Consider the following 12,084-nt stretch of genomic DNA (forward strand, 5'->3'; position numbering starts at 1 on the left):
AAAAAAGGAACTGAGGGGAAGATTGGAGGGGCAGAGCTTGCGCTCCAAGGGGGGTAACTTATTGTGAAATCTTTTTGAAGCTCTAGAAACTTCCTGCGCAGGCGCAGAAGAAACCCACTTGTGTGCATTCACAGAGGCCACGATGAAGAAAAATAAATTTTAAAAATGAAATATCTGACACAAAAAATTCAAAATAAAAAACTCTACCCAGGCACAAGGACTGGTGATCACTGCACACAAAAAACTAGCTAACGACACCCATCAATCACAGTGACAGATCATCTCCCCCCCTATCACAACAATACACCCGTAACAAAATACACCCTGATCAGCATAATCACCCAATCTTCTGAAAAGGACAAAAAGCTGATCCCACAACTATAAATACAATAGTGCCTCAACTTACAAACACCCCTACATGTGAACATTTTGACTTACGCTCAGGTCACAAAACTTTGCTTCAAATTGAGAACGGAGCTTCGACTTACAAACAGAAAAAAACATGGGGAAGGCGGGGAAAGTGGGAAATTTGAACTTTCAGTTAACCGTTGGCCAGAGAAGAGGCTGCTTGTCTGCTACCTCACTTGCCCCAGTGTTTAGAGAGTGTGGATGCAGAGAGAGACTTCAGACTGCCTGGTACTGTACTGCCTGGTACCGTACTGTGTGTACTGTATTTATTTTGGCTGTTTTTTTAAAAAATTGATTTTTGGATTTTTGACTATCTATTTTAAAACAGAGACACTGCTTGTTCTGGGTGAGTACACTGTATTTACTGTACAGGGGTTTTGCAGCTTGGGTTTGGGCCAGGTGGGGGGTTATGTTACTGTGCTCTGATGGGTCCTGCAGACCCTTTTCGCAAGGGTCCATGCTGGCTGGTGTGCTTTAAAATGGAGTTTAGTCTTTTGGTTTTAAAATCAGAAATTTTTTTTGCAAGGGTCTGTGCTGGCTGATGTTCTGTAAAATGGATTTCAGTTTTTTGGTTTTAAAATTAGATTTTTTTTCCCAGGGTCTGTGCTGGCTGTTGTGCTCTAAAATGGAGTTTAGACTCAAGTCTCCGCCCCCAATTGTCTTCTCTGTATATATATGTTCCCCAGGTGCTTGGTTTGGTTTAAAATGTTTTGTTTAAAAGGTGCTTGGTTTGGTTTAAAAGGTGTTTGATTTAAAAGGTGCTTAGTTTGGTTTAAAATGTGTTGGTGTAAAATGTGTGGGTTTAAAATGTGTTTTAGACTGCAAACTCCTCCATTGTCTTCACTCTCTATGTCTTCTCTCTTTTGGTGCTTAAAAGAACAAACCTTTCTCTGAGGGGTCTGTGTGCCCCAGGGATGACCTTCTTTCTTTCCTCTTTCCCCCATTGTTCCCTCCGTCCCTCCTTTCCTGCTCTTTTCTATAACTTAAATCATATTAGGTTAAAAAAAATCTCCCCCTAGTGGTAGAGGACGGATTAACTGGTTTTGCATTAGTTCCTATGGGAACGAATGCTTTGACTTACAACCGGCACCTCTACATATAAACAAAAAACAGCCTGAATGGATTAATTGGGTTTCAATGCATTTCAATGGGAAATGCTGATTCGACATATGAACTTTTCAATTTACGAACATCTTCTGGAATGGATTAAGTTCGTAAATCGAGGCACCACTGTATTCAGCTATCCTACACACTACACCACAACACAGACAGAGTTCTAACTCCTGTCCTCTGAAAGATGCCGGCCACAGAGACTGGCAAAACGTTAGGAAGAAAAACCTCCTGAACACGGCCAAACAGCCTGAAAAACCTACAACAACCAAAATAAAAAAGCTTAAACTTTTTTCTGCAATTAATGTTATTTTACACAAACATACAAACCACTGAAGTATATACGAGATTTCCAGGCAGCATTTTGAGCCACTAAGTAGCTTCAGCAAGTTTACTGTGTTGAGCACATTCAGTTCGTCTGATGCCAGTAGTTTGTGTACATACATTAAGTCTAAATTTGTGAAACTAGTTAATTAGAGAAAATATAGAAAATATTATTTCACAGTTAAACAGCAGCATGTCTATTCAGAGAACATTGATTGCTTGGTCTTATACTTATTAATGTATTCCAGAGAAATGGAAGATAAGGAATATCATAGCCTACTATTGAAGCATAACTCTAGAGGAATTATTTATTTATTTATTTATTTATTTATTTATTTTTTTTATTTATTTATTTATTTATTTATTTATTTATATAATATCCCGCCTATCTAGTCAATTAAGACCACTCAAGGTGGCTTACAACATACACAACAAGACATTATAAAAACCAATTTTTACATAATAGAAGATATTAGAGGTAAAATACATGATTTATGAATTACCATGATTACAAGCTTTCAGTACAAGTCTGTCAGATGTTGGACTGAAATTCTGTGATACATCTATAAATTGAAAAAAGAATGCAAAAAAAAAAAACATTATTAGTAGTAATAAATATCCTCTGGGATATTTATTAGTGTCTTCCCACGTTTTCCTCATGCCTTTTCCCTCAGAAAAATTCAGATTTTGAAGTTGTGAATTAACATGTGTGCCTACTCCTGGTTTCTGAACAGTTTGAGGCTTTATCTTTCTTTCAAAATCATCACCCTTATCCACTTCCGCTTTGGACTGCAAAGCTTTTCCCTCAGCTTCCTCCTCTATGCCGTATACCTCCTTAAAAGCTTGCTTCAATAGTCCAAACCCAGCTCTCTGTTTCTCTTTCAGTTGTTCAATGTATTCATTTTCCATTTGCTTAAAAATATTATCAATATTTTTAATATCTTCCATATAACTATCCCAGTCATCCCCATTGGATTTTTCCTCACTATTTCTTTTCATTTGACAAGTGATGCAGCTCTGACAAAATTCTTTTATTTCTTTTCCCATTTTTGGCCAGTAGTACTTCTGGGATATTTTCTGCTTAGTCCCTGCAATACCTAAATGTCCAGATAAGGTGTCTGTGTGACATTTTTCCATTATTTTCTGTCTATATTTAGAAGGAACTACTAGCAGTTTTTCCCTCTTGGAGTTTATTAAGATCTCTCTATATAAAAGACCTTCTTCTTCAAAGTATCTCTCACGGTTCTCAGGGCTTACTGGATATTTGCTCACCATCTTAAGGCATGGTTGCAATGTTGGATCTGCTTCTTGATCCCATTTTCTGAATTCAATTGAGTCCTCCCCCTTTGAGGTCTCCATTTCTTTTCCTGAAGTAAATTCTCCCTCAACATCCCCATTTTCCTCATCTGACCCGGCTGCCATTTCATATGGCCTCTGTTCAGCTTTCTTTCCCCTGGTCAAGGGCATTTTCCTTCCCACAGGCTTCTGTTCCCACTTACAAGCCTTGATTTTAAAACGTACACTTTTTTCCTGTCAGTGAGTCTGTTATAAAGTTGCTGCTGCACCAGCACTGGCAAGCTAGCTACTGTTACCAGGCTTCAGCCTCCAGCTAGGCCTCCCACCAAAACAGAATTTTCCTTTCTGTCTCAGGCACCAAATCTTAAACACACACACAGCTTCCCCTTGTCCCAGGTTCAGCTGCTTTTGAGTTCCCTCAGCCTCACTGCCCTTGGCTCCGCTTTGTCCTCTCCGAGTTTTCCCCAAACTCAGGACAAGCCAGCCAATCTACCACAGCTTTTGCTTTGGGCAACTCTTCACAGAAATGGTCACCACAGAGCCTCCCTGTCTTAGTCCCCAATCTGAGGTCCCACACCCTTCTACTAGACTCCCTCCCCGTGAGACAAGTCCTAGAAGGTTACCCACGCGTTTACTCAGACGTCCCTGACTAAAGACTCCTGCTCTGGTCACCTTTCCAGTCAAGGCTTCACTGGATCTTTGAATCTCGCCGCTGGACACCAATTTATTGTAACAGCCACCCTCAAGCCTTATAGAGTGGTTGCTACCTCACTGTAAAATCTCTGCTGCCACCAACCTATCCTTAAAAATCAAGCGAAGGACAAGTGTAACTTTGAAAAACAAAAAACTGGTTTATTGATTACAGGAAATAAAAGAATAGTAAATCACTGGTAAAGAATCAATAAGTCAATCACTGTTAATAAATCACTGGCTCACACAGACTATTTCACACTGACAGGCTCTCTCACTCACTATAACTAAAAATCACTTTAAACCCTCAGCTCAAACTCTCTCAAACAATTTCTCTCAAAACCCCATACACACCCCTTTATATCCCAGCTCCTCCCCCTTTAGCACCACCTTCCGTCCCCTCATTGGCTGCTGTTCCACTACCCAGCTGTGACGGACAGGTGAGGGCAGGGCTGAACGTTACAGACGGTTCACTCACTAATCCACCGCAGATGGCGTGATTCTACCAATGGCTCTGTAGCATGCAATCTGCTCGTCACTCTTTGACCTTGTAGCGAGGCTCCTGCCAGGAGTGGCGACCAGATCGCTGTGGAGCCATTGATAGAATCATGCCATCTGTGTCCACAGTGGATCAGTGGGGCTGGACCCTCGTTAATGCCACCTGTGCAGGGATATTCATATTCATATATGAATACCCCCGTATCTAGTTATGTTTTAGAAAATTCTTTCATGTTTCTGGTTATACTCTCAGTATATTTGTATTTCACAGATTATATTCAGTATGTTGATTCATACAACTGACACTCTGCTACAATTCACTTTACTAGGAAAAGTATTAAAGCAGTGTTATGGGAATGGGTGCATTGTTCTAAACATAGTCTTGCAGAATTCTACTTTCTACAGAATTCCATAATTTTATCAAAACTAACATAGAAAAAATAATATTTACCTTTAAACCTTGCTGCTCGTTTTCTTTGATCTCGGAAAGCAGCACCTGACTGCAACGCCTCCAGTAGACTATCCATCACTCCTGTTTCATCGCACTCTGTAAAAAGAGATGGTGGGAATTCATTCAGTTTGTAGGGTTGCCATAGCAATGCCAAAGGATTTACAGGGATGAAGAAAAAGCTGTAACAATAAAAAGCTGGCAATTTCAAATTCAGACAAGCCATTAATTTACTCATAAATCAGATCTGCAAGAAGTCAGTCCTGTTATTGTTCATATTGTGTCTGCTAAAGCAGACTGAAGTTCATCTGATTCACTTCACATCACTGCATTCTAAAATGAGATAGAGCAGTAACTTTAAATGTAATGGAGCACCATTCACATGCCTCTAAATCTTTCTGAACCCTGAATGAAACCATAGAACATCATCATTCCTGCTTCCCTTGTAGAAGCAGCTTGCCCTGCAAGACACCATCTTCTAAGTTGAAAGCTGTTTAGATTTGTATTGAATGGATCAGAAAAATTGCTTTTCACTGTGAATCCGTCAAGTGCTCTCCCATGAGAGGAGGCCTGTCATTCATTATACTTTTGATTGATTAATTTTGTATTTTAAACAAGTGCAACATTCCATTAAGAAAATTAACATTTAGGTTTCAAACAATCTCTTTTTTAAATTACAGTACAACAATTTCATATACTTACTTACATACACTCAAGAGCTCAATAGAGTAATTATCCACCTATACTGTCCTCTTTATATTTATATTCTAATTATATGGAGTTACAGTTTACAAAGGTATATGCTGACATATCAAACAATCGGAGCAAAGTTGCTTGTTTTTTCAAATAAAATGTGTTGGAAAGTGTACTGTATTTTTGTTTGTGAACTATCTTTATGATCTGATGAAATGGCAGTTTATAAACAGTAATGGCCTGGGACTAGACTTGTAGTGGGAAGATTTCCTCCTTCCATACAAGCCCGCTTGGAATCTGGTATTTTCAACAGAGGTCCTTTGCATGTCCCCACAAGAAGCTAGGTTGGTGAGTACACAAGAGAGGTCTTTCTCTCCAGGAATGCTTCAGTTGTGGAACGCCCTCAAGATGGGTCCATCCTTGTCCATCCTCTCCATGGTGGACAAAACTGCATTTTTCTGTATGACAGTTTTAAAAATTGTTTTTAAAATATTTTTATTTTTTTAAAAATCTATTTATTGTACATAGAAAAATACATAGTAAATAGAAAACTAAAATAAAAATAATAGGAAAATGTTTAATACTTTTCATAAATATATATACTAAATAATGATAACTACTAGTACTATCGCCATTTGAACTGTTCAAATGTACAACAATATTCTTAGGCTGAAAAAGGGTAATTTGCTGAGCTACTTGCTGTGTAATAAAATGTGAAAAACTTGAAAAATATATTAGCCATATGCTGACTGAAATACTACTTACTCCTAAAATTGCAAGCAATTTGTTGGAGTAGGGTACTGCTATTGTTTTGTATGCCCAGGATATTTTAGTAGTGGAATAAAAGAAGGAAAGGCTAAATTAAAGTTGAAAATTCTACCATACTATAGGAGATACCACCTAGATGGCACTGGTAAATAAATGTAAAGGCTTATTCTGAACATTTAAAACTACAAATGTTTGTGCAAAACAAAATCCTGCAAATTTCAAATCCGGCCAAATGGGAAGTATGGGGGGGAATTTCCTCTTCCTTTACCATTTGTTTCAAACTTAGTCAAGAAATTGTAGTTCAGAAAAAAAATCTGAAGAAGTTAGTGTACTGTTCAGCCCTGCCCTCACCTGTCCGTCACTGCTGAGCAGTCGAAAAGGAGCCAATGAGGGAACTGAAGGTGGTGCTAAAGGGGGAGGGGCTGGGATATAAAAGGGGGTGTATGGAGTATGAAGAGGAGTTTTCGTGAGTCTGTAGGCCTGTGAGCCAGAAAGTCAGTGAGAGTAGGGTTCTGTGTGTCAGTGAGTTCAGTGAGTGAGAGAAATTTATTATCAACTTGTGATTTACTTATTATATATAACTGATCAAATAAACAAGTTTAAGTTTTAAAGCAACACATGTCTCACTGAATAATTAGTATTGAAACTGAAATATTGGTGGCAGCAACTGAGTAGAAGAGTGAGCACCTCCTGGAGGCCTGAGATAATAGAGGCTTCAGTGCGCTCGCAACAGTTAGATCCCTTGGACATTTTAGCTTTTTCTTCTTTATTTAACAGAAACATGAACGTTTATATAAATAACATGTATTTGTAAGCATACTATGAAGCCCTTCTAGATAAACTGTGACATCTTTTTATGAATGGGATCACATATTTGTAGGTTGTTTTGTGGAGTGCTTGGATTATATACTGTATGGATTGCCCACTATATAACTACACTGGTCCCACTGACGTTCATATTTGATTTCCAAGAAAACTCTTGTTGACAGACCTTGGGCTATACTGCAAATTAAGCATATGCATCCAAGGAGACCTTCTTAATCTTAAAAACCAAAATGTACGTCTGGCACACAAGTGATGAACAAGACTTTTTTTTTCTTGTCTGCACATTCAATAGGGATATGAAGTGCCCTGGATACTACTTGATCCAGAACTTTTTGTAACTAAAATATTGCTGTGATCCAATTTAGAGCTAATACAACTGCTACACAGTGTCCCTATTAAATACTGCACTAAAAACTGGGACCATGCAGCATTTTATACAAAACAGAAAAGAAATACCAAATTAAATGATGTGATAGAATGATAAATACAAGGTTACAACTAAATGAAATGTGGAACCTTCATACTGCAACCAACCAAGAGACACTAGTAACATTAGCACTAGAGTGAGCAAGCTCCAGGGGCTGGGAATCATTTTGGGATTCAGAATAACCCCTTCAAATGAAACCATGATTTTTTTTGCAGCCCCAGTGCCTTCCGATGGGGCTTGCTCCGTTGTTTATTTTTAGTCATTTTTACAGCCCCAACACCTTCGTGGCTTGCTCTGTTGTTTATTTTTTTGTTTTTGTTTTTTGCAGCCCCAGCACCTTCTGTTGGCGCTTGCTCCATTGTTTATTTTTTAAGCCCCAGCGCCTTCAGGTCTTGCTCCGCTGTTTATTACTGGTGTGTGTGTGTGGGGGGTTTTTTGGCAGCCCCAGCATATTTCTATGGGGCTTAAAGTGTTTTATTTTTTTTTATTTTTGGTATTTTTTTCTTCTGGAATGGATTAATCATGTTCCAATGCATTTCAATGGGAAATTGCACTTCGACTTACAACCATTTCGATTTATGTCCATCTTCTGGAACGGATTATGGTCATAAGTTGAGGTACCACTGTACTGTGTTTTTAATTATGTGAATGTTAATGCTTGGGACCCTTGTTGGGAGAAATGTGGCATACAAATAAAACTAATAATAATAATATAGAAAATCCCTCACTCAAGAGGAGTGGAGGCTGTAGACACACTCTGTCTATTTATCATGCTGCCCTTTCATCCATCTCCAGGAAGATTAGGACCACACTTACCAGAAAGACCACAGGTAACAACCATTAATGACACATGGCAGTGGGTGGAGAAGGACTGCAGAAGTTGGATTTTCACTCACCCCCAGTCATTTGTCAATTTAACCAGCAGATTCAGACCAGGAGGAAGTGAAACCAACATGGAGGATATATCAGGGATCTTCTACCAACTCTCCTCAGACTGAAGAAGCTATTTGTATGAGTTACAAAATGTTTCAGCCTAATAAGAAAGAAGTCCAGTTGCCACGACTCAACTTCCAGCTAAGACAGGAGTTGAATGAGTATTGTGTACCACCCCTTTTCTGCCAGTTTGCTCCTCATTTCATGCAACAATCAGGAAGCAACCAAAAATCGTAGCTGGTTGTATACAAACCAGGAAGTTGATTAGTAGTTTCTGAAGAGGCCAGAATTCATAAGTCATCTAATATCTGGAAGCCATTAAGCATATTTCTCATCTTGGAAGTAATGGGAGGATGTGGTTTAATGTGATTTCTTCCCTTGCTTGAATAAATTGGAAGGAATACAGATGCATGCTGACGTACAGCATTCATGCATATCCTGTCATCAGATCAGCAACAAAAAGACCAAAAGAATATGATGCTACAGTTTGAAAACAACAAAAATATCAAGTTAGAAACGAAGCAGTTAACACCAAAAAGATTAACTGCAGTGAACCTGCAAAGCAATGAAGTTTTTATTTCACATTACCCTTCCCTTTGCATCAGACAGATAATTCACAGAAATCATGAAGTTTGATTGATGCCTCTTTATGAAGTTTAAGTGAACAACCAGTTATGTCTATAAGAACCCTTTAAGACTTTAAACATAACTTTTCTAGACAACTTTGAAAAGCATCCTTTTGCAATCCATATTACCTGTTTTCATTTCTAACAAATGCTTCTTTTGTTGTCTTGCTAGTATTTCCTTTTCTGCCTTTTCTCTAGCAATTATGGCATGCTTCTGCTTTTCTTCTACTTCTTTTCTTCTTTTATTATCCTTTGCCACTTGCTGAGGGGAAAAAAAGCTACATCAACACACACTATTAAAGCTTAGACAAAAATCATGGTAGTTGAGAGATTCTTGGTGTAAGGACTACTTGATGATCTTTACAATAGCAGTTTTGCACTCATACCTTGAACATATTTAAATGCCTCCATCTATTTAGCTATGTATATTCAGTTATTCAAAAAACCTCCTAATTATATGATATACTGTGTTTCTGTACTCATAATTCAAAAAGCCAGGAAATGGCTGGAACAAACACATCTGTTCTGCACTTTTCTAATGCAGAAATGCTTTGAATATGCCTTCCAAAATTTTATGCTAATTATCTGGAGTTACATGGCAAAACGTTCCCTGTTCTTGAGGGTTCTTAGACCATCACTTTGCCTAAAGCAAATCTCCTCTTGTTTGTTTTTCACTCTTCAAACAAAACCTGAATTTTATTTGTTTGTTTCTGCAAACTGACATTGACCACCCTTCCCAGCCCACAAAACTGCAACAACAGATCTACTTTGCAACACTTAACAGTAAGCCTGCTCTACACTTGGTCAGTCTTATAACAAAGTGGTTGTTTTTCTGTTGTGAGGGATTTTCTATATGCTCATGTATGGACTCCCTGACCCCTCTTCAAACAACCTATCTTGTCCATCCTAAATGAGTACCTCTGGGTCACCAGAAAGATCAAGACCACACATCAGAAAGGCAACTGTTAACGACTATCAACGATGCATGACAATGGTTGGAGAAGGACTGCAGAAGTGGGATTTTCCCTAATCTCTCATCCTTTGTTGTTCTAAAGAGCCTATTCAGACCAGGGGGGAGTGAAACCAACGTGGAGAATATATCAGGGATCACCTACCAATTCTTTTCAGACTGAAGAAGCTCCTTGGATGAGTAATGAAACTTTTCAACCTAGTAAGAAAGAAATCCAGTTGCCATGACTCAGCTTCCAGATATCATTACCTGGATGACTGAGAATCTTCACAAGTACTCCAGGCTGAGAGATTGCTCAGATAATGACTACATTAAGGCCTTAGATCCCGCTTGCAGATATCCTTGTATCGCAGCTGTGGTCTCCCTCTGCGCGATTTCCCTGCACTAATTCTCCATACAGGAGATCTTTTGATATCCGACTGTCAGCCATTCTTACAACATGCCCAAGCCAATGCAGATGTCACTGTTTCAGTAATATATACATGCTAAAAGTTCCAGCTCATTCTAGGACTACTCTATTTGGAAATTTGTCCTGCCAGGTGATACCAAAAATGAGCCGAAGACAATGTATATGGAACGTGTTCAGATTCCTCTCTTGCCGTGCACAAAGGGTCCAGGACTCACGGCAGTACAAGAGTGTGCTCAGGACACAGACTCTATAGACCTAGATGTTGGTATATGCCGTCAGCTTCTTATTGAACCTAACTCTTTTTGTGAGTCTAGAGAACATGGTAGCTGCTTTGCCAATGCATTTATCCAGCTTGAAATCTAGGGAGAGAGTGTCAGAGATCATTGAGCCAAGGTACACAGACTCATGAACAACCTCCAATGCTTGTGTGGAGATGGTAATAGAGGGAGGCGAGTCCACACTCTGGCCCATGACTTGTGTTTTCTTCAGGCTGATTGTTAATCCAAAGTCTTGGCAGCCATTTCTAAAGCGATTCATGAGTTGTTGGAGGTCTTTAGCAGAATGGGCAACAAGACTTGCATCGTCGGCAAAGAGGAAGTCCCACGAGCATTTCAGCTGGACTTTGGATTTTGCTCTCTATCTAGAGAGATTAAAGAGCTTTCCATCTGATCTAGTCCGGAGACAGACACCTTCTGTTGCAGTTCCAAAGGCGTGCTTAAGTATGACACAAAAAAGTTCCCAGAGTCAGTTCAAGGACACAGCCCTGTTTCACTCCGCTTCAGATGTCAAAGGGATCTGATGTTGAGCCATCAAAAACTTCAGTGCCCTTCATTTCCTTATGAAAGGACCTAAAGATGTTAAGGAGTCCAAGTGGACATCCAATCTTGGGAAGTATTTTAAAAAGGCCGTCCCTGCTAACCAAGCCTTTTTAAGATCTATGAAGGCCACAAAGAGTGCCTCTCATTGTTCCCTACATTTCTCCTGCAACTTTCTGAGGGAAAATACCGTGTTAGTGTTGATCTATTAGCTTGAAATCCACACTATGTTTCTGGATAGACTCTGTCTGCAAGCACCTGGAGTCTCATCCGCACAACATGGGCAAGCAGCTTCCCTACAATGCTGAGAAGGGAGATGCCATGGCAGTTATTGCAGTCACCCCTGTCTGCTTTGTTCTTATACAATGTGACAATGTTTGCATCCTTCATGTCCTTTGGTACTCTACTTTCCCTCCAGCAAAGACAAAAGATTTCATACAGCTCAGTGGTGATGATCTCCTTACAGCAGTTTAGCACTTCAGCAGGGATGTTATCCTTCCCAAGTGCCTTGCCAGAGGTGAGGGAATCCAAGGCTGATTTTATTTCTGCTAAAATTGGTTTCCTGTCCAACTCTTCCAAGACAGGCAGATACTCAATGTTATTTCATGCCTCTTTGGTTACTACATTCTCTCTGGAATGTAGCTGAGAGTAGTGCTGCACCCAGCATTCTATTTGCTGTATTCAGTCCTGGATGATCAAACCTGTAGCTGACTTTAAAGGAGCAGATTTCTTCTGTTTTGGACCTAAAGCCTGCTTGATACCATCATACATTCCCTTGATGTTGCCTGTGTCTGCTACTATCTGTATCTGACAGCAGAGCTGAAGCCAATAATTGTTGGAACAT

The 12,084-nt window shown here is 39.3% G+C and overlaps 1 protein-coding gene across 6 annotated transcripts in view; it reads right to left on the bottom strand.

Annotated features, from left to right (window-relative positions):
• The window catches only part of LOC110078403 (protein diaphanous homolog 3), a 355,467-nt gene that overhangs the window by 94,045 nt on the left and 249,338 nt on the right, over positions 1-12,084 (bottom strand). For 3 of the 6 annotated variants that reach the window (XM_078390739.1, XM_078390743.1, XM_078390742.1), the window contains 3 exons: positions 9,176-9,308; positions 4,778-4,873; positions 2,346-2,405 (listed from right to left, as the gene is read on the bottom strand). In XM_078390739.1, coding sequence (XP_078246865.1) covers positions 2,346-2,405; positions 4,778-4,873; positions 9,176-9,308 — 289 coding nt within the window. Of the gene's footprint in view, positions 1-2,345; positions 2,406-4,777; positions 4,874-9,175; positions 9,309-12,084 lie in introns of those variants that run through there. The other 3 variants (XM_078390740.1, XM_078390741.1, XR_013543712.1) reach the window with 2 other exon arrangements.

The sequence above is a fragment of the Pogona vitticeps genome, chromosome 3 (assembly GCF_051106095.1).
Source record: "Pogona vitticeps strain Pit_001003342236 chromosome 3, PviZW2.1, whole genome shotgun sequence".
Lineage (NCBI taxonomy): Eukaryota > Metazoa > Chordata > Lepidosauria > Squamata > Agamidae > Pogona > Pogona vitticeps.